The following is a 23,962-nucleotide window of genomic DNA, read 5'->3' as shown; positions in this document are numbered from 1 at the left end:
GCTCCCCCTCTTTGTTTTCGTGATTCGCACGTTCCACCATCCATCCTGTCGTCTGCGGAAGTAGTAAGCGCGCTCTAAAGTTTTGGCCGGAAGTGTTTGCTCAGTGAGCGGTTGGCTTGGCGGGAAGACGCGCGGATAGAGGTGAGCAGTTACCGGAGCACAGAGGCAAAAAGTAATAGTAGTGTAGGCCGGGCTGTGGCATTGCGTCTGGAGGCGGCGCCCACAGTCTCATGCGCCTTTTAGTTGACGGGGTGGTGGGTGTGTTCGGTTACCGTGATGTGGACATTAAGGGCCATTTATCAGAACTAGAGATGAGCGAACTTACAGTAAATTCGATTCGTCACGAACTTCTCGGCTCGGCAGTTGATGACTTTTCCTGCATAAATTAGTTCAGCTTTCCGGTGCTCCGGTGGCCGGAAAAGGTGGATACAGTCCTAGGAGACTCTTTCCTAGGACTGTATCCATCTTTTCCAGCCCACCGGAGCGCCTGAAGGCTGAACTAATTTACGCAGGATAAGTCATCAACTGCCGAGCCGAGAAGTTCGTGATGAATTGAATTTACTGTAAGTTCGCTCATCTCTAATCAGAACCCGTGCAGAGAAAAAGTGATGCAATTGCCCATAGCAAGCTTTTAGATTCCAGCTTTCTGAGTGGTTGCTATGGGCAACTGCACCACTTTTCCTCTATACAGGCTTTTGAAAAAAAATCTTTCTAAGGGTACGTTCACATGTACAAGATCTGCTGCATATTTTGTGCAGTTGATTTCCCTATCCATTAACTTCAATGGGAAGCAGAATCGGCTGCAGAAAATACGCAGCAGATCTTGTACGTGTGAATGTACCCTAATGGACTATTCACATGTACAGTATTCTGCGCAGGATTTTCTGATGCAGCTGAACACAGCTTCAAATCTGCACAATAGTACGTGTGAATAGACCCTACGGCTAGGTTCAGACTACGGAATTTCCGCTTGAAATTCTGCTTTGAAATTACAGGCAGAAATTCCGTTTGCTAAAATGTATAGTGTAGTGAATGGGTTTCCGTTCACAAATTCACACTTCGGAATTTGTGAACGGAAAATCCGCTTGGAAATTTCCGCCTGAAGAATGGCGTTGCTCTTCAGGCAGAAATACTCGCGGAACACATTGCAGTCTATTGGAGACTTCAGTGTCCGCGCGGTCCTAGCGCCCAATGATTCAGTCGGCGCTGGCCGCACTCGGAATCTCCGGGCGGAAATTTTCTGCCCGGAGATTCTGTAGTCTGAACCTAGACTTAGATGGGGAGATTTATCAAAACCTGTGCAGAGGAAGAGTGGTGCAGTTGTCCATAGCAACCAATCAGATTGCTTCTTTCATTTTCCACAGGCCTCTTTATTGGTACCATTGTGATAAAGAAAAACGCAAATCTCTGGTTATGTTTGGGCCATTCACAGTACAGGATAAATAATTTTAATATTTCAATAAATGTATAAAATACCAGCGCTATATGATCAATATATATCAATAAAGGAATACATAAAGAAAAAATGATAAAAGGATATAAATATGCCTTCGTAGCAGCAAGAGGGGTTGATGTAGGGCTCAGTTGGCCAATGATACTCCTGATGGTTGAAATGAGGTAGCTATAAAAAATATATATATTGGGAATGTAGAAGAGTAAAGTTTCTCCAGAAGTGTCTATATAATGCTTATATAACAGTAAAGGTATGTTTATATACCTAGTTGAACAATGAACTTGTGTGACTACTGATGTCCCTACCGAGGAAACTACATGCAGGAATAAGAAGGTGTAAAGTTTTAATTTTTTATCTATACAATTGGGAGAACAATGCATATTTATTATGGATCGACCGATTATCGGTTTGGCCGATATTCACGATTTTGGACATTATCGGCAATTACCTTGCCGATAATGCCCCGCCCCCCATTCCCCCCCTCCTGCCAGAGACCGCTGCCCCATTGCCTCCTCCATCCCCGGTTTTATAATGACCTGTTCCCGGGGCCTGCGCTACTTCGGGCTCCTGCGCGCTACGCAGCGCAATGACGAGTGACGTCCTCAACGCGACGTCACTGTCAGTGCGCACAGTGACAGCTCAGGACGCTGCCGGAGCCAGAAGTAGCATGGACCCCGGGAACAGGTAATTAGAAAACTGGGGATGGGGGAGGCAATGGGGCAGCGGCGGTGGTAGTTGGACTAGGGAGGACCCCGGGACAGGCAGGGGGAGAGAAGCGGGTGGCGGCCTCTGGCCCTGCAAAAGCCGCTGCAGTTTATTGATTTAAAGCACCCGCTTTAAATCATTGATCTGCAGCGGCTTCTGCGGGGCGGGGCGGAAATAGCCGATAACTTATACCGGAATATCTGTATAAGTTATCGGCCTGAAAGGTCGCAGATTATCGGTATCTGCCCTAAAAAAAAACGATATCGGTCTATCCCTATTTTAATTCAGGCGCGCACTTTTTCCACCTTCTTATTCCTGCATGTAGTTTCCTCGGTAGGGACATCAGTAGTCACCCAATTTCATTGTTCAACTAGGTATAGAAACATACCTTTACTGTTAGATAAGCATTATATAGACACTTCTGGAGAAACTTTACTCTTCTACATTCCCAATATATATATTTTTTTATAGCTACCTCATTTCAACCATCAGGAGTATCATTGGCCAATTGAGCCCTACATCAACCCCTCTTGCTGCTACTAAGATATATTTATATCCTTTTTTCATAGTCTGTTTATTTATTCCTTTAATGAAATATATTGATCCTATAGCGCTGATATTTTATCTATTTATTCATTTTGAGTTACACTCTATTTTATGGTCCTCAGGGTTCCATAAAAATACCTGGCAGCTATACCCTTTTTAGGGAATTCCATATAGGAAGCGCTGGTATAACTATTACTTATTTTAGACAATTACGCATGTGGTGATTTCAAATATGTTCATTTTTATTATGCACTTAATATGCATTTTTATATGGATTAATTAAGGAAAACTGTCAGCCAGTTCACCCACACTAAACCCAATACACTGGTTTTCTTGCCGCTGAGTTGTCGTCCGCTGAAGTTCCGTAATTTTGGCCTTCTTTTGTGCTCTGAAGGCGGGTCCCCCACTGGCAGCCTTTCTGTGGGTTCCGGAGGAAAGGGCCTTAACCTGCCCTCCTAGTTCACACATTCATTTTCCCAGAAGAGCGCATGCGCTGAAGATTTTACCCAGCTCTCGCATCCTGATGGCGTGGGAGCTGTGCGACCCGGGAGAGCACTCTGTGCAGTGTAACTGTGCATGTGCCAGTCCCTCGCTACACCTGGAAGTACCCCTTTCTGAAGTCTCGCTACTTCCGGGTGTAGCGAGGGACCGGCGCATGTGCAGTTACACTCTGCAGAGCTCTCTCCCAACGCACAGCTCTCACGTCATCAGGATGCAAGAGCTAGGTAAAATCTTCAGTGCATGTGCTCTGCAGACAGCGCTGCCCTCAGAGGGAAAATTAATATGCAAACAAGGGGGGGGCGGGCTAGGGCCCCTTCCTCCGGAACACAAAGGAAGGTTGCCGGTAGGGGACCCGCCTTCAGAGCACAAATGAAGGCCAAAATTACGGAACTTTAGCGGACGACAACTTGGCGGCAAGAAAACCTAAGAAAAAGTGACCCGTGTATTAGGGCTGGGCGGTATTACCAAATGTGTGTATCACAGTATTTTTTAAACTTTTGGCGGTTCCGCGTTATAGAACGGTATTTCCTAGCCGCCCCCCCCCAATATTATCAGCCCACATCCCCATCGGGGTAAATACTCACATATCACATGCATGCGCTGCCCTCCTCGTTCTGTTTGTTGCGGCCGTCGGCACTGGCACTCTATACTGTGCGGTATCCCTATGCCCGGGCTGCAAAAGGTAAACAAAATAAACTTTAACGCACCTACGTCGGCCTTACGCTGGGGATGGGAACGTCGGAGAGCTGTCAGCCTATCACCGGCCGCAGTGATGTTCCGCCTCGGCCGGTGATAGGCTGGGCCCACTGTCATGTAAGAAGCCAGCCTATCACTGGCCGAGGCGGAACATCGCTGCGGCCGGTGATAGGCTGACGGCTGTCCGAGGTTCCCGTCCCAGGAAACAAGTGAGGCCGGTACCGGACCGGGAGGTGAGTTAAAGTTTATTTTGTTTTTTGCAGCCCGGGCATAGGGATACCGCACAGTATAGTGTCAGCGCCGGCGGCCGAAACAAACAGGAAGAGGAGGACAGCGCATGCGGGTGACATGTGAGTAGTACCCTGATGGGGACAGCGTGGGGCTGGGCAGAACAGGATGGAACACAACGGCAATGTGAACTTCGCTTTAGTGGCCCAATGGTGTTTAGCTTTTTGAAATCCTCAGTTATTTAATAAAAACGCAGAAAATATAAGTAGTTGCAAGGTCGGCACCGGTTTTCATATCTTGCAGCACAAAAATTTCGGTATGAACCGGTATACCGCCCAGCCCTACCATGTATGGACTCCTGTTCACCCACACTATAACCCATTGTATTGGGTTTAGTGTGAATGAACTGGCTGACAGTTTTAAGGGTGCGTTCACACGGCCTTTTGCCCCCGTTTTTTTATCCCTGTCTCAGTTCCGTTTAGAATCTGCAAAGCCGGATTAAAAACGATTAAAAAAAAATACCATTCATGTCAATGGGATTTTTTTTACAATCCGTGTGCTCCCGATTGCACTCATTTCCGTTTTTTTCATGCAGTATTTTTTCTTCCGTGGCCGTGAAAAAAACGGAAGAAAACACGGACATCATAATTTTAACATTGAAGTCTATGGCAAACGGATGAACCTTTAATGTCATCCGTTTGCAACCGGGTTTAAAATTAAAAGCATGCTCAGAAGAGGTGACACTAGCAGACTCCTACAGTGTTGTGGGACTACTACTACTCCCATCATGGAAACAAGTCTATTCCATGATGGGAGTAGTAATTCCCCTTCTGCAGGAGTCTGCCGGTGGCTGGGTGGACTACATTAGTGTTCGTACTACTATCCCAATCATGGATCAGACTCTGTTCCATGATGGGGGTTATAGTACAGGGGCTGAGGGATTGATCGCACCGGGTCTCACTTCTGACACCCGATCAGAAGTTATTAAGCAGGGGAGCGGGCGGCATGGTCCACAACCCCGCGATCACCGATGTGTTTTACTTTCATTTTTCAATTCCCCTGCGGGGAGCTCTCAATGGCCCGTACTGAGGAGCCAATCAGAGCTCCCTGCAGGGATTTTTAAAATGGACAATGTATATTAGAAGCTCTGTGGGGGGGCAAGATATATAGCGCTATATATCTAACCCCCCAGCGTGTTTGGATAATGGGTGTGTGACCCCCCCCCCCCCCCCCACCAGCGCATTTATAATGTAACCTGCGCCTTTATAATTATATACCCCCCTGCCAGCACAATTATCAATAAATACCCTCCGCCAGCGCATATGTCATTACTGCGGCGCTATATGTGAGTAGAAAGCTATATGTATGAAATATATGCCATACATCTGCCTGCTTAGTGCATGTTACCTCTCGGCAATAAATGAAGAAAATAATAGGTTGTCCCTACCAAGGACTGAGGTGCCTTATAAAATTTAACTTTTAATTATATCACTTAAAATATTATTCCAACAATTATAGAAAACCAAAAAATTGTTCAAAAACAATCGTGCATAAATCACGTAAGCTGCGGCTTACATAGGGGTTCTAAGCCCACTATGACGCAAGTTACATAGATGTATGACAATAATTTGTAATCAACTTATCACCAATCTGTGATTGTATGCTCCTCAATACCAATTGTTATCACAACATATAAAAAAAAATTCCCTTTATCCCAACGTGTTTCTATGTAGGGGTATGGTATAAAGAATTACCCCTTACACTTCTTCAGGGGATTTAGGTATACAATAGACAAGTGCTCTGGAGTCATATATCACACTAGTTAATGTCACTGTATGCACCCTTTTTTTTTATTTTTTATTTAAATACCGTATTTATCGGGGTATACCACGCACCGGCCTATAACACGCACCCTCATTTTACCAAGGATATTTGGGTAAAAAAAGTTTTTTACCCAAATATCCATGGTAACATGAGGGTGCGTGTGTGCGCGTGTATACCCCGATACATCCCCAGGAAAGGTTAGGGGAGAGAGGCCGTTGCTGCCCGCTTCTCTCCCCCTGCCTTTCCTGGGGTCTAGAGCCCTGCTGCCGGCCCTTCTCTCCCCCTGGCTATCGGCGCCGCTGCCCGTTCTGTCCCCCTGACTATCGGTACCCATTGCCGGCACCGATAGTCAGGGGGACAGAACGGGCAGCGGCGCCGATAGCCAGGGGGAGAGAAGGGCCGGCAGCAGCGCTCTAGACCCCAGGAAAGGCAGGGGGAGAGAAGCGGGCAGCAACGGCCTCTCTCCCCCTGCCTTTCCTGGGGGTGTATCGGGGTATACACGCGCACACACACCCTCATTTTACCATGGATATTTGGGTAAAAAACTTTTTTTTACCCAAATATCCTTGGTAAAATGAGGGTGTGTGGTATACCCCGATAAATACGGGGTGTGTGTGTGTGTATGTATATATATATATGTGTGTGTGTGTGTGTGTGTGTGTGTGTATGTATATATATATATATATATATATATATATATATATATATATATATATATATATATATATATATATATATATATATATATATATATATATATATATAAATATATAAATATAAATAAATTATATGTATGTGTGTGTATATATTTTTGCGCTGGGGGGCTAGATATATAGTGCTATATATCTCCCCCCCCCCCCCCCCACAGTGCTTTTAATATACATTGTCCATTTTAAAAATCTCTGCAGGGAGCTCTGATTGACTCCTCAGTACCGGCCATTCAGAGCTCCACGCGGGGAATTTAAAAATTAAAGTAAAATACATCGGTGATCGCAGGGTTGCGGACCATGCTGCCCGCTCCCCTGCTTAATAACTTCTGATCGGATTGGGTCTCAGAAGTGAGACCCGATGCGATCAATCTCTCAGCCCCTGTACTACAACCCCATCATGGAGCAGTCTGTTCCATGATGGGGGTAGTAGTATAAGCATTAATGTAGCCTCCCCAGCCGCCGTCAGACTCCTGCAGCCAGGAACTACTACTCCCACCATGGAAACAAGTCTGTTCCATGATGGGAGTAGTACTAGTCCTGGCTGCAGGAGTCTGTAGGTGGCTGATTTTTTTTTTTTCATTCCAATAAAAAAAAAAAACTGTTACAAACTGTTCAAAACAGCCGTTTTCTATCCAGTTTTTTAAATCGTTTTTTTTTTTTTTTTTTTTAAACTGAACGGGGCAAGTGGCCATGTGAACGCAAGCTTTTGATATGGTAGGGATTAAAGGAGAACTCACATTTATAATAACTTGTCCTAAGTGTGAGATCGTTGTGGGTTAGACCGCTGGGACCCCTGCAATCTCCCGGACGGTGTCCGGCTCTCCTCCTGAATGAGGCATGTCGACCCAGCCCCTCAATGCAGCTCTATGGGAGAAACAGAGTGCTGAAATCTCCAACTCTGCCATAGAGCTGCATGGAGGGGCCATGTTGGCCGCAGCTTTGTGCTGAAGTAGACACCACTGTTTTCACTCAGTGGGGACGCAGAGCAGGAGATTGTGGGGGATACGTTTTTATAAACGGGAGTCCTCCTTTTAATGTGCGTGCGTTAAACCTTTTATTAAAAATGTTCTTATAGTACAGAAGGGGTATATGTGCACTCACGCTCAATATAGGTCGCTGCGTTCCGTGGTCCGGGTCACGGGAAGCAGGATCTCAGCGTGGACTGATTTTCTTACACTATATTGGTCCCTTAGTGGACTTTAGGAGAAATCATTAGATTCCTCATGCATATCAATGCAGTTCAATAGGACTGCATTGATTTGTGCTCTGGAGCCTGTGCCATACACCCTTAATGACACCATGATGTGTATACACATCATGGGTTGTTAAGGAGTTAAAAAAGTGTTTGGAAAAAACACTGCACTAAGGTGAGGACGGAAATATGAAGACTAAGGGCCCCTTCATAATACCCAACTGTTCCCAGCCTGGGCCAAATAAGGGATTAGCAAGAAAACCGGTGCCGACCTTGCAACTACTTATATTTTCTGCATTTTTATTAAATAACTGAGGATTTCAAAAATCTAAACACCATTGGGCCACTAAAGTGAAGTTCACATTGCTGTTGTGTTCCATTCTGTTCTGGGTCTATTTGACACTTTTATTTTGTGCCAGTCAGGTGGTTTGGAGCACAATGGACTACACGAGGTCCGACGGATCTCATTGACTTGAATGGGATCCGTTGGAGATCCGTTTTTTTTTTTTTTGGCGGAGAAAACAAAAATTAGTGCATGCACTATTTTTCTCCGCTATAATCGACAGAACTGCCAACGGAGCTCCATATAGCGGATCCCGCCGGCAATGTGAACTTGGCCTAACCAAGGGGCGGAATTTGAAAGCATAAGGGCCGCTACATAATAACGAACTGTTTTCAGCCTTGTCCCAAAAAAAAAAAGGGGGGATGGGCAAAAAAAAATGTGCCAACCTTGCCACCTGCTTATATTTTTCCCTATTTGAATATTTAACTGGTGTTTTGAAAAGGTTAAATGACTTTGGGCCACTGATCTCACACTGCCGTCACATAGGGATTCCACACCTCAAAATCAATTGATCATTGGCACCACTCCTGTCCTCAGGTTGTGTTTGGTAATTTGAAGTATGAGCTGCAACAGGTGTGTAGTGGTGCTGATTATTTCTTTCCTCTTTATTTTTTTTTATTTTTAAGAAATCAGCACAGTTTTTGTAATTGTGAATAACACCTTCAAGGTGCCCATACACTTTAGACTAAAGTTGGCCAAACTAGATGCCTGACTGTCTGAAATGTATGGTTGCCTCGTGACTAGCCACTGACAGGTGATGTGGTTAAAGGGGTACTTCACTGGGGGGGGGGGGGGAATTCTAAACCAACTGGTGCCAGAAAGTTAAACAGATTTGAAAATGACTTCTATATGAAAATCTTAATCCTTCCAGTACTTATCAGCTGCTGTATGCTCTAGAGGAAGTTCTTTTCTTTTTGAAATTTCTCTCTGTCCACAAGTGCTCTCTGCTGACACCTCTGTCCATTTTAGGAACTGTCCAGAGTAGGAGCAAATCCCCATAGCAAACCTATCCTGCTCAGTTCCTGACATGGACAGAGGTGTGAGACAGAAAGGAAATTTAAAAAGAAAAGAACTTCCTGTGTAGTATAGAGCAGCTAATAAGTACTGGAAGGATTAAGATTTTTAAATTAGAAGTAATTTAATAGAAGTACACAGTGCCTGTCACACAACTTTTCCAGTCTCCTTAAGAGATCTGGTCAAGCAGCCATATTGGAGAGGAGACATGATGAAAAGTATCACATGTCACTCTAGTGTTCTGCCATTCAGGAGTGTTATACAGCCGAGGAAGTACTTTGAGCCCTGCACAACGACTCCTGAATGGCAGAAAACTAGTGTGACATCTTCTTTTCAGGTCTCCTCTCCAACAAGGCTGCTTTACCAGATAAATATTCTCTTTAGGAGACTGGAAGACCGTCCATGGAGGCGCTGTGGTGGCCACTTGCAAGCAGGTATAGGGCCATAGAGCTGCATGCATAGTAATAGTTCTCTACAGCAGGGTTTCCCAACCAGGGTGCCTCTGGGTGTTGCAAAACTACAGTTCCCAACATCCCTGGACAGCCTTTGGCTGTCCAGGCATGCTGAGAGTTGTAGTTTTGCAACATCTGGAGGCACCCTGGTTGGGAAACACTGCTCTACAGGGACTAGAAGGCACGACTAAAACAAAAAGTGACTGCTGGGGGCAATAACTGGCTGCAACATCATTCAATTTAAGTAACACTTCTAGGGGCAGGGGGATAAAACATTGGAATGGTGGTGAATTGAGGGATGAGTAAAGGTTTTTTTGTTTTGTTTTTTTAACTTAATTCCTGACTGTAGGATTTTTTTTATTTATTATTATTTTTTTTTTAAATTGCCTGTAAACCCCTATGTTATCCATATGTGCATGCACTCACCACACCTCTCAGGCCTCATTCACACATGCTGGCCTAGCAGGAACCAAACTGCTTTATGATGTTGTACATGTTTTTTGCATATAAAACCCATGCATAATATTTCTTTAACAAGGCTTCTTTTGTGATTATACTCATTTATTTTTTTAGGTGTAGCCAGCAAAGATGTCTTCTACATCGCAAAAACATAGGGATTTTGTGGCCGAGCCCATGGGAGAGAAGTCTGTGCAAGCTGTTGCTGGCATTGGTGAGGTACTGGGAGGAAAGCTTTCAGATAAGGGCTTTGACAAGGTAAGATTGCACTTTGTGGTTTTTTTTTTAAATATATATATTTACATTTGTTACGCGCTCTACCATTTGGATGTAATGTTTGCCATGGCTTGTCGCCAAATCCAGACACTGATAGAACTAGCTATTACATTTCTTCATTCAAGTCTTGCGTGAGATATTTTCAAGTGCACCTACATTTTGCTGTATATGTATTCAGTTTCCATAAAGCACTTTATGGAATAGTCTTAAACGCAGCTCAATTAAATATACTTATGGGGGGAGATTTATCAAAACCTGTCCAGAGGAAAAGTCTCCCAGTTGCCCATAGCAACCAATCAGAACACTTCTTTAATTTTTTAACAAGGCCTCTGAAAAAATTAAAGAAGCCATCTGATTGGTTGCTAAGGGCAAATGGGCAACTTTTCCTTTGCACAAGTTTTGATAAATCGTCCCCATAATTGTCACAACTGCTCTATTGTTTACATTTCAGGGCTGTGGTTAATTCGGAATCCTAGCAGTAAACCTTGCATATATATTCATTTCATTACACGGGTTACCCTAATGCACCATTTCTCTGTTTTTCTAGGCCTATATCATCTTAGGGCAGTTTCTTATACTAAGGAAAGATGAAGAGCTTTTTAGAGATTGGTTGAAGGACACCTGTGGAGCCAATGCTAAACAAGCACGTGATTGTTCCTCCTGTCTGAAGGAATGGTGTGATGCTTTCTTGTAAGCCTTCCCAACTACAGCCTCTGAAGTCCAGGCCCAGCCATTTCTTATTGCTGCCTGCTAGACTATCCAACTGAGCAAGGATGATGTGTTAATACATTGGATTGCTGATACTAAAAGACCCGAAATCCAAGAAAAAAAAAAAACCAAAACAGCCACATGGCCTCAGCAACTCCCTATATTCCAGTAGCTTCTAAGTGTTAATTTATGAGCCCTTTCTGCATTATTTTGTCATCAATTTATGTCCCCAAATTTTAATTTGTGAAGATGATATGCTAATGTTGCCAAACTTTACTTCAGACTAGCGTAGTACTACAGTACGAAAAGGAAATTATCACAGGGCCTTTGGAAAATAAAACTGACACTCATAAGGCTTTGTTCACACAGTACAGTTTTGATGCTGATGCATGGCATATATGCCAAACACCAAAGCTTCCCTGTTTTGATCCTGCTGTAAGTGTAATGTACAGTGTGAAATGTAGTCTACAATTCATTCTGCAGTATGTAAATGGCTTTTGTAAGACCCTAATCCCTTGACTTTTACTGTACTGAGTTGCAGAATCTACACTGAAATTCCACAACAGATCAGCCACACGTGAACAAAGCCTTAGAGGCAATTTAGTGTGGAATGATGAATTGCACTAAGTAGCTGTTTCATAGCAGGTGACTTTCTCTGTAGGAAAGGTGCTGTATGAGTTTCACGCGTTCTGTATATTACATTTTAATATAGATGATACACTGAAATTTTTAATTGTCACAGTACAAATGCATACATCAGTGTTTCCCAACCAGGGTGCCTCCAGCTGTTGCAAAATTACAACTCCCAGCATGCCCAGACAGCCGAAGGCTGTCTGGGCATGCTGGGATTTGTAGTTTTGCAACAGCTGGAGGCACCCTGGTTGGGAAACAATGCCATACATGATAGCAATGTCATACTGAAATTGGCCACTTCAGCCTCTCATAGTTTTATTAGCATTTTAAACACATTTTGCCATGTGGAGTTGAAGGGACTTCAAGGCAGAATTGGGAATGTAATAAAGTAAAACATTAGCAGGTAAACATTGTCATTATGGGGGGGGGGGGGGACGCTCCAGTGGAAAACTTTTTTTTTTAAATTTTTTTATATATTTTTTTTAAATCATCTGGTGCCAGAAAGTTAAACAGATTTGTAAATTACTTCTGTTGAAAAAAAAAAAAAAAAAGTTTTTCCACCGGAGTACCCCTTTAAGCTGGTGAATTTCATTGCTTCGTAGTTTATTTACAGATGAACACATGGAAATGAAAGCTTTATACATAAATGCAGTTACTACGTAGTCACCAGACCATAAAACGAGAACTTTGTTTTTTTTATGCTGAGAACGTTTTCCTGCTGTTGTAACTTTCTCAAATGTTACCTCTAAATGTTAATTCTGGTTTTAAAATTAAAACATACCAAAATAGTGGCTGTATTTTATTCACTGTAATTTGCTATAAAAGAAATGCCCAGTCTTTACACAGCCTTGTGAACGGAACTAAAACTGGACTCTTCTCAGGATTAATCCAATTAGTGGATCATAAAATATGGTTGAAATGTTCCTTTGTTAGATTAGCATTTTTATAATTTTTTTTCTTTTGTATATACAAAATGTTTCACAGTGTCTGGATTTTTTTTTTGTGTCCACATAGTAACTGAAATGAAGTGCACTATGAGGGTGGTTTCTTAAAGGGATACTCCACTCCTAGATATGTTATCCTCTGTTTATAGGATAGGGGATAACATGTCTGTTCGCGGGGGTTTCCGGCTGCGGGGACCTCTCACGATCTCTGGCCTTTCACCCCATAATTGGAGACGGAGCGAACTCTACTCTGTGCCGGTTGATGGGTGACCACTGCCGTTTTGTCCCCTCTATTCATGCTGTGTACTAGCCGTCATGTCCCCTCTTAGAGACAAGAATGGAGGAGGCGTGCCATTATATCACAAACATGTTCATGAACGCTGCAGTGATGGCCTAGAGACCATGGGGGTCCAAGCGGCTGGACCCCCTATAATCAGACATCTTATCCCCTATCCTTTAGATAGGGATATCATGTCTAGGGGCAGATTACCCCTTTAAAAGGAAAAATAAGTGTAAAGTGAGCTACACGTGTGTTGTATGGACTTATAGACTGTGAAGGAGAACCAAGCACAAATTACTAGACTTTCATTACTCAAAACTACTGACGTGTCAAAAGAATAATTTTTTTAACTAATAATTATATGTGCATGAACTTGATGGCACTTGGTAAATCTCTCCCGCTGTGCTCCTGTGTATATTATTTCTCAGCACATCTATGGTACGTTATCGTAGTATATGTTTGTGGGTTGGATAAAAGGATTAGAACACTTCTATGTTTACATAGTCCAGTTGAGCTTTTCCTGACTCTCCTGCCATCTGCGGTAATGAACCTCTTTTCCCATATTATAGCTTATATCATCGTAGATAAACATTTTATTGTGCTGTTCGTTCTTTGATTTAGGGGTGTGGATTGTCAGACGTGAGAGTTCCCAATGGAAATAATTTAGTGACCTCTGTGACCTTAGATAATAGGGTGCTAGGATCTACTGATTCCTTGACCATATCTTAGTATGCAAAGACTGGCAAAACATCTGCAAAAATACTGTGGTCAAAAGTCAATGCCTGATGTAAGGGACAGAAAAGTACTTTTGGAATTGTAGCCCAAAACAATGGCCCTTAAAGGAAATCGGTCATGCACTAACCTGTCATACAGGCTTGTAGTGCGGGTGATACTAATCAAAATTATACTTATGGCATCCATATAATGCAAACCAGATGGAACCGTACGCACATACGGTGCTGTACGGTTCCCATTGACTCCCATGTTAAAAAAAAAAAAAAAAAACATACGGTTTTTCACCCGGACCAAAATCCGTGGTAGGCTACTGTTTTGGGTATGGGAAAAAGACAAAACCATACAAGACTCAAAACGGATGCATCGTTTGGCAGAGTCAATGCATATAGTTTGCAATACGGTTCCATACGTTTTTCACATTGAAAACGTATACGGGAACTGTTTTGGGAAAAAAGTCTGGGTTCACACAAATGTATCCGATTGTGACCGGACCTAAAACGGTAGAATACTACGGTTTTAGGTCTGGTCACAAAACCGGATACAGGGCAGAAATGAGCCAACAGTAGTCACGGTTTGACTCGGGTCGGCTCATTAAATTGGATGGAGATCAGCGCCGGTCCGGCTGGGGTGTGGGAGCGCCCAGTTTTCCCCTCCCCAGCCGGATCCGGCAACTGTAGGCTCGATTTGTGGTGTGAATGCAGCCTTAGTGTTGCAAGTTGTTGATTTACATCCAGGATCCATACACTATAAATACTGGGCGGTATTGCATTAATAATCAGTGGTAATATCACAGATAACTTAAGGGGGATTCTTTTTATGCAAACAAATGTAGTTAACTCGATAACAACCATGGACAAGTATAGACGCCCAGGTTGGGCGGCCATTCTGGCACCTGGATGTGTATACTTCATGCTTCTGTCACTGCTCCTAAATGGTGGTGACAGGAGGGTGATGCTTCCTGTCACAGATAGCTGATGGTCACTGCTCGTGGGGCGAGGACCAATCAGAGCGGTCCCCGCCCCATGATTGCTGTGATTGGTTGTCTTATCAGACCAATGACAGTGTTCTATTCACGCGGGGCGAGCAGCTCTCCTGCTGCAGCATCGATCTCCTTAACTCCTGTCAGCGTATGTGTAGGAGATCGGAGCTGTGTTAGAGAGCAGTCTGAGAGAACATACTCCAGACCTCTATTTCCTAATTTAACCCTCTTACAGTTGCACACCAAGCACCACTTCCCCTCCCTTTCATACCCTGTCTCTCCCCCCCCCCCCCCCTCTTTAAAAAAAAAAAAATATATATATATATATATATATATAATATATTTATTAGATAGTAATGTAGTAAGCTACCGAGGTATATAATTAGGTTAGGTGTAGGGTGTTAGATAGGAGTGGAAAGTTAGGTCTAGTCAGTTAGCATCAGGGAACATCTTAGCGTAAGTTCCAGCAGGCGCTATGCTCTGCTCGGACGCTGGGAGTGCAAGTGAGGGGGAGTAGTTTTGTAATTCCGTCTTCCAGTGGTAGCAGCGATGAGGAGTCTGAGGAACAGCGCAGGGAAAGATCACGTTGTTGCAATTCGTAACTGGGTTCCCACAGAATCCCATTCACCCCAGATTCCGGAATTCACTTTCGATGTGGGAATCCATATGAATGTGGAGGGTTATACGGAGTCTGACTTAAAAAATTCAGTCAGCATGGGAATGATTGAGCAAACAAATCTATATGCCACACAATTTATAGATTCCAATCCGACCTCGCAATACACTAAACCAAATGTGTGGCGCCCAGTGGATGAGGCAGAGATTTTACAATTTTGGGGCCTCATCCTCAATATGGGCATTATTAAAAAACTGACTGAGGGCGTACTGGTCGAAAGATGTTCTTTATAATACCCCTGTGTATTGCGGTGTGATGCCGGCATTTTGAAGCCATATTACGCTGTCTCCATTTTAGTGACAATTCACAGTGCCCCCCAAGCGATGATCCCAACTTTGACCGGCTTTATAATATAAGGCCACTGGTCAATTATTTGAACAAAAAATTTGTGATATATATAACCCCGAAAAAACCTCTATAGATGAGTCCCTTGTTCTTCTCAAGGGGCCTCTAAGCTTTTGGCAATATATTCCGGGTAAAAAGGCACGTTTTGGCTTGAAAGTTTACAAAATTTGCGAAAGTGAATCTGGGTAAACCCACAGGTTTCAAATTTATGTCCTCCCTTCCTCAATGTGGCTGGAAAAGTTGTGTGGCAACTTATTCATCCCCTTTTGGACAAGGGGAATCATTTTATACACAGACAATTATACTAGTGTACCCCTTTATCAAAATCTTGCCATAAGAAAAACTGTTGGATGTGGCACTATACGCTGAAGTCAGAGAAAGCTCCCCAAAATTGTTAGGCTTCTAATACATCTAAAATGTGAATAATAAAAAAAAATTAGTTGACAAAATAAAGTACACAACAACAAAATTCCCCAGGGATTCCAGGGCAAATTATATGTGACAACAACCTTTAGGGGTCGCCCCCCAAGGGGTTAACCCTAAACTAGAAACCCCCCTTAAAACTAAATTTTATTAAGTCATTTAAAATATATGAGCTCCGGTATAGTGATCTAAAAGCACAGCTAGTAGTTGCTTGAATCGTATGTTGGCACCCTGTAACTTCTTGGGTAATGGTATTGTGCTTTTATAGCACTAATCTGCGGATGCCACTGTATAGATAGAGAAGCACTGTAAGCTGCTGGTTAAAATATGAATAGCCCTCCGCTGCCCGACGTTTCGTTGGATGAACCAACTTTATCAAGGTACAGAGGCTAATGGCCGTTCGTTTGGTCCGCTCTCCCTTTTATACCCTCTGTTGGTGATGTCAAAATCGTTGCATCATTATGCGCCGATTGTTCGGCCTATCTGAGCTCAAGTGACGTGACTGACCAATCCGGTCATGTCACGTCATTATGTGTTGATCTCATCCCAACCAATCAATACTCTTCATGCCCTGTCACTCGCATTGCGTATATATGATGCGCGGCGCATGTCTCCGCACTTAGTAATAATCTATCACAGTTAAGGATAACTGCGCATGTCCGTTCTGCGATGATCTACCGTTCGCGCATGTCTCCGCACTTAGTAAAAATCTATCACAGTTTAGGATAACTGCGCATGTCCGTTCTGCGATGATCTGCCGTTCGCGCATGTCTCCGCACTTAGAGATGATCAATCGCAATTGTAAGCAACTGCGCATGTCCATTCCACGGCGATCCGGCGTTCGCGCATGTCAGTGGACTTAGATTCAATGTTAGATATTGTTAGAGACTGCGCCTGCGTCCAACTCAAGATGTTCCTATGGTGGATTATGTACATGTCTGCGGACTCAATTATGACACAACCATGATGGTAATTGTAAACTACATATTAGTTGTACTCTTTATTCTACTAGTAAATATATATGGCGCCCTCTAACATTATCAATATCCACTGTACATGGACGCATTAGGTGACATCCAGTAACATCAACACCTACCATCTATATTTATATACTTTAATCCAGAATTTATCACCAATACCCTTCACCACGATGACCCCTGTCACTACCAAGTTCACACATATAGAATAATATTCATTAGAACAATAAAAGTTCACAAACATTAAAATAATGAACTCTACAAACATATGTTGTACTTACTGAATTCACTATTTGCGGTGATATAATGGGTCTGTATTTATATATATTCAGTACACGTAAGTTCTAGTAGAATAAAGAGTACAACTAATATGTAGTTTACAATTACCATCATGGTTGTGTCATAATTGAGTCCGCAGACATGTACATAATCCACCATAGGAACATCTTGAGTTGGACGCAGGCGCAGTCTCTAACAATATCTAACATTGAATCTAAGTCCACTGACATGCGCGAACGCCGGATCGCCGTGGAATGGACATGCGCAGTTGCTTACAATTGCGATTGATCATCTCTAAGTGCGGAGACATGCGCGAACGGCAGATCATCGCAGAACGGACATGCGCAGTTATCCTAAACTGTGATAGATTATTACTAAGTGCGGAGACATGCGCGAACGGCAGATCATCGCAGAACGGACATGCGCAGTTATCCTTAACTGTGATAGATTATTACTAAGTGCGGAGACATGCGCCGCGCATCATATATACGCAATGCGAGTGACAGGGCATGAAGAGTATTGATTGGTTGGGATGAGATCAACACATAATGACGTGACATGACCGGATTGGTCAGTCACGTCACTTGAGCTCAGATAGGCCGAACAATCGGCGCATAATGATGCAACGATTTTGACATCACCAACAGAGGCTATAAAAGGGAGAGCGGACCAAACGAACGGCCATTAGCCTCTGTACCTTGATAAAGTTGGTTCATCCAACGAAACGTCGGGCAGCGGAGGGCTATTCATATTTTAACCAGCAGCTTACAGTGCTTCTCTATCTATACAGTGGCATCCGCAGATTAGTGCTATAAAAGCACAATACCATTACCCAAGAAGTTACAGGGTGCCAACATACGATTCAAGCAACTACTAGCTGTGCTTTTAGATCACTATACCGGAGCTCATGTATTTTAAATGACTTAATAAAATTTAGTTTTAAGGGGGGTTTCTAGTTTAGGGTTAACCCCTTGGGGGGCGACCCCTAAAGGTTGTTGTCACATATAATTTGCCCTGGAATCCCTGGGGAATTTTGTTGTTGTGTTTCTACTAGTGGGTATATCCCACTTTTCCCCATTAACCCGTTATGTCAGGGTTTCTGTCACAGCCTATGAACGCTGATACCTTTACCACTGAAGCGACACATGTATTCTCTGTCAGTAACTTGCCTCTAAATCAGGTAGACATCTTTCAAGCATTTAAAACATTAAATAAGACTTACAAATCATACATTAGATCGTGGTGGGAAGTGCAAAGTTTGGATACCTACTCACAGCAGAAACTTGTATATAGGGGACTAAGATCCACCCTCGTCCCCAACGCACATAGAGAGGACAAAGAGTTCTTACGTGGATGGGAACATATTAAAACTGAGAATTCGCTCAGACTCATCAATTACTTGCTAGAATACGAGAAAGGCAATTTACAAAAGATCAGTGGTCAATTGGACTCAGAAATCAAACAGATACAGGCATTAGCCAATAATCCAGAATATAACGATCTAGAACAGAAGTTACAAAAAAATCTGGATAATTACAAAAACGAATTAAAGGAACGTAAACATAGTAAATACGTAAGAGATTACACCGATTTTACTGCGGACAAAGTCTATACATATAAAGAAAGGAACACTCAAACTAGAACCACTCAATATAGACCATATAAACAGATTTCTGAGTCTGAAGCATCAGGATCAGAATACCATTCAGATTCAAGCAATCAATCAAATACAGGAACAAAAAGGAAAAACAAAACTAGTTACAATAATTCAAGAGCAAATAAACAGCCCTATCGTAAAACAGTAAATCATTCAAATTCTCATCCCACAAATACAACATGGGGACCACAGGCCAACTCAGCCTCTGGTTCTACCTCTTTTCATACCAATATGTCCACAATTCAACCACCACTACCACAAAGGCAGATGGGTGCTATTTCTGCAAGGGCACCAGCTCCTGCGTCCAATATACCAACCCCTATGCCACAACCTGGTCTGAACACTCAGCCTTTTTTAGGAGCAGGCACCATGCCCCAACATTCGGGACAGGTGCCAATATCATCAGGAGCCATGGGCAGTATGCCCCTACAGCTGGGTCAGGTACCATTACCACAAATGATGAGCACCATAATACCTCCAACACCACTCAAACCTCGGATGGTATAGGTAGAGGGTCAAAATTATCAACCCCTATTCAGAAATCTAACATAATCACACCATTTGGTGATATGTATAACGTTGTCACAGTAACACTACTGGCTGATCTATATGACACTGATACTTTTGAAGCACAAAGAAACAATGAGGGCTCACCAACACCAATGTATGGGGAGACGATAATTTCTGGATTGGACAAATATGAATACCATCCCATCAGTGAATACCCTAGGGAGGTTCAACCCCAAGGCGGGGAATGGGAAACAACAATAGAACAACAACACAAGGATTACGGTATACTTAGTCAGCCCTTCCAGTGTACATTCTCAAATAGGACATCAAGTAGACACAGTGCCTGATGAAAGAGAGTCAGTGGTACCATTAGAAGATCACACTAATCATAGACAAGACACTATGCAAATATTCAATCTATCCTCACATAGACTAAACAATGATGAAAAATCACTGCTCCTGAAAGGATTGTCCTTTACACCGACGCCAAGGTTTGAGGAATTCACCTGGGTCAAGGATGTAAATCTATTTGCCCGAAAACTGGCTCTTCACAAATGGCATGGTCTACACAAGAATAATGAAAGAACTCAATCCATTTTGGACTCACGTGCCCTGGAAGTCCTTGAATCCCTACAAGAAGAAAATGAAGGCACGGCGAGCGCAATACAAGCACCGTTCACACCATTGAAGCCTAGATCAACAATGACCCCGGCATTCAGTCAGTATTCAGAGATCGACACCTTCGTGAAGTTGGTCACTAAAGACATTCAACAAATCCACCCGAGAAGCCGCCTGATACACTCTAACCTGAGTGAAGGGGAAAAACGGGCCCTACAAACATTACAAGATGACGAAAGTCTGATCATTAAACCGTCAGACAAAGGCGGGAACATAGTCCTCCTAGACAAGGATGACTATGTGGAAATGGCTATGAATTTACTCAACGATGAGGATACCTATCAGAGAATAGCACGTGACCCAACTGGTGAATATCTGGAACAAATGAAGGAAATTTTGTCAAGAGCTAGGTTAGAAAATGTATTATCAGAGAATGAATACAAATTCATTCTAAACGAACACCCCACCATCTCTACATTTTATGTCTTACCAAAAACACATAAAAGCATGGATCCCATCAAAGGTCGACCTATTGTATCCGGCAATAACAATCTAACAGAGAATGCTAGTGTTTATTTGGATAAAGTTTTATCACCCTTTGTACCTTCCCTTCCCTCACATTTAAAGGACACTAAGGACACAGTTCTAAAAATTAGTGATCTTTTAGTCACGGACACTACACTTCTTATGAGTTTGGATGTGGAATCACTTTATAGTAATATCCAACATGATTTAGGCATAAGAGCCATTAACACATTTTTGGAGACCAAGAGCACATTATTTCACAATCACAATAAGTTCATTATTGAACTATTGCACTTTATTCTAACTCACAATTATTTTCTCTTTGGCTGTGCCCTCTATCGACAGATGAAGGGCATCGCCATGGGGAATACCTGTGCACCCACGTATGCTAATTTATTTTTGGGGTGGTGGGAGAGCACTTTTGTTTTTGGTGACGATTTGGTTTTGTACACTCAGCACATTTCATTTTGGGGAAGGTACATTGACGATATTTTAATTTTTTGGGAAGGGGGTCCAACACTTTTCAGGGAATTTGTTTCAGTTCTCAATCAAAATGTGATTGGCATGAAATTCACACCAGAAGAAGGAGGAAGATCTATTAATTTCCTTGATCTCAATATTTACATAGATTCTGGAAACAAGATTCAAACTGATATCTTCAGGAAACCTACCTCGACAAATAGTCTCCTTCATTGGACCAGTTGGCATCCGTTTACCTTGCGGAGAAGTATTCCGACTGGCCAGTTCCTTAGAGCGCGCCGCAACTGCTCGGAAGATGATCGATTTCTGAAAGAAAGCCAAAACTTAACATCTAGATTCTTAAAAAGGGGCTACCCAATCAAACATATGAGAAAGGCCTTCAACAGAGCACAACGTAGTGATCGGAATAGGTTACTAGGACCGAATAACAGTAACTCCACATCTAAGGAATCAGTCACCAGAATGATAGGAACTTATGATGCCTATACTCCTCAGATCAACCAAATATTACAAAGACACTGGCATATCCTACTATCTGATCCTGATTTGAAGGGAAAAATTGGACCCAGACCTAATATCACATACAGAAGGGGGGCCAATTTACGTGAACTTTTGGTTCACAGTCACTTTGATGAGAAAATAGACACCCCACAGACATGGTTACCCAACCCGCCAGCAGGTTCGTATCCCTGCGGCCACTGCACAATTTGCAGTTCCTTCCCTAAAACTAAGGAATTTATCAATCCATATGATAATAGATCCTACAAGATCTTTGACTTCATAAATTGCAGCAGTAAAAACGTATTATACATAGCTTGCTGCACATGTCCCAAAATATATGTGGGCAAAACAACCCAAGAAGTCAGACGTAGGATTGGTAAACATCTCAGCACTATTAGAACCAATGCTGATACACCACTGGCCAAACACATTAGGACCTTGCATAACAATAGGACTGATCAGATTAAGTTTTGGGGATTACGACAAATTAAGATGGGGACAAGAAAAGGAGATGTAAATAGGGTATTACTCAGAGAAGAGGCCAAGTGGATATACAGGTTGAGAACAAGAAGTCCAGATGGACTGAATGAAGGCTTCTCTTTCACAGCGTTCTTGGAGAATTAATAATATTATGATTTATCACTCTTCAAAAATAAAATAGCTTTAGAAAATTGAGCACTGGATAATTAACCCTCTCCCTTATACTCTGTGTTGTCAAACAGAATGATTATACGATTTTAACCTGTATCATAATTTGACTCTCTTCCCCCAACCACATTCTGGATTTAGGAATCAAAAAAGCTTAACAATGATGTGAACACATCCTATATATACTCATCAATGGGAACATTATGAACAGACAGAGACCCCTTGGCACCATATACTATCATGGACATTGGGTATATGATACAGTTCAATTGAGCTATACCCACCTGGAGCCATGGATTATGGGTTGGTAGCTAATGGGCCAATCTGGATCCTGGGCCCCATTTTTGGAGATTAGCTAGTATCTAGATATAATATAGATAGATAGAATATAGTCCACAGCATTCCTCCAAATAACCACCATACTATGACGCCCACAGTCATAGGAATATTAATATTAGCATTTCCACCTTATATATATGGCGCCCTCTAACATTATCAATATCCACTGTACATGGACGCATTAGGTGACATCCAGTAACATCAACACCTACCATCTATATTTATATACTTTAATACAGAATTTATCACCAATACCCTTCACCACGATGACCCCTGTCACTACCAAGTTCACACATATAGAATAATATTCATTAGAACAATAAAAGTTCACAAACATTAAAATAATGTACTCTACAAACATATGTTGTACTTACTGAATTCACTATTTGCGGTGATATAATGGGTCTGTATTTATATATATTCAGTACACGTAAGTTACTAGTAGAATAAAGAGTACAACTAATATGTAGTTTACAATTACCATCATGGTTGTGTCCTAATTGAGTCCGCAGACATGTACATAATCCACCATAGGAACATCTTGAGTTGGACGCAGGCGCAGTCTCTAATAATATCTAACATTGAATCTAAGTCCACTGACATGCGCGAACGCCGGATCGCCGTGGAATGGACATGCGCAGTTGCTTACAATTGCGATTGATCATCTCTAAGTGCGGAGACATGCGCGAACGGCAGATCATCGCAGAACGGACATGCGCAGTTATCCTAAACTGTGATAGATTATTACTAAGTGCAGAGACATGCGCCGCGCATCATATATACGCAATGCGAGTGACAGGGCATGAAGAGTATTGATTGGTTGGGATGAGATCAACACATAATGACGTGACATGACCGGATTGGTCAGTCACGTCACTTGAGCTCAGATAGGCCGAACAATCGGCGCATAATGATGCAACGATTTTGACATCACCAACAGAGGGTACAAAAGGGAGAGCGGACCAAACGAACGGCCATTAGCCTCTGTACCTTGATAAAGTTGGTTCATCCAACGAAACGTCGGGCAGCGGAGGGCTATTCATATTTTAACCAGCAGCTTACAGTGCTTCTCTATCTATACAGTGGCATCCGCAGATTAGTGCTATAAAAGCACAATACCATTACCCAAGAAGTTACAGGGTGCCAACATACGATTCAAGCAACTACTAGCTGTGCTTTTAGATCACTATACCGGAGCTCATGTATTTTAAATGACTTAATAAAATTTAGTTTTAAGGGGGGTTTCTAGTTTAGGGTTAACCCCTTGGGGGGCGACCCCTAAAGGTTGTTGTCACAGACAAAATAAAGT

At 42.6% G+C, this 23,962-nt stretch overlaps 1 protein-coding gene across 2 annotated transcripts; it reads left to right on the top strand.

Annotated features, from left to right (window-relative positions):
- Window position 1: 1 nt before the first annotated feature.
- BANF1 (BAF nuclear assembly factor 1) lies at window positions 2–12,525 on the top strand. Of its 2 annotated transcripts, none has more exons than XM_056527335.1 (3): window positions 2–141; window positions 10,238–10,378; window positions 10,944–12,525. In XM_056527335.1, exons 2-3 carry the CDS (start codon window positions 10,253–10,255, stop codon window positions 11,088–11,090), a joined length of 273 nt encoding a protein of 90 aa, XP_056383310.1. In that variant the 5' UTR covers window positions 2–141; window positions 10,238–10,252; the 3' UTR covers window positions 11,091–12,525. The 2 variants fall into 2 exon arrangements, with proteins under 2 accessions (XP_056383310.1, XP_056383311.1); XM_056527336.1 differs by having other exon boundaries at window positions 139–172.
- The last annotated feature ends 11,437 nt before the right edge of the window (window positions 12,526–23,962 follow it).

Source organism: Hyla sarda, chromosome 6 (assembly GCF_029499605.1).
Source record: "Hyla sarda isolate aHylSar1 chromosome 6, aHylSar1.hap1, whole genome shotgun sequence".
Classification (NCBI taxonomy): Eukaryota; Metazoa; Chordata; class Amphibia; order Anura; family Hylidae; genus Hyla; species Hyla sarda.
The sequence above is the reverse complement of the archived record's forward strand: the minus strand, read 5'-3'. Positions and strand labels throughout refer to the sequence as shown.

What these genes read in the sequence shown, in the direction of transcription:
- BANF1 (XM_056527335.1), top strand. Translation starts at nt 10,253, where the DNA reads ATGTCTTCTACATCGCAAAAACATAGGGATTTTGTGGCCGAGCCCATG. An exon ending in CAGATAAGGGCTTTGACAAG is followed by an intron (nt 10,379 to 10,943) that starts GTAAGATTGCAC and finishes CTGTTTTTCTAG; the next exon opens with GCCTATATCATCTTAGGGCA.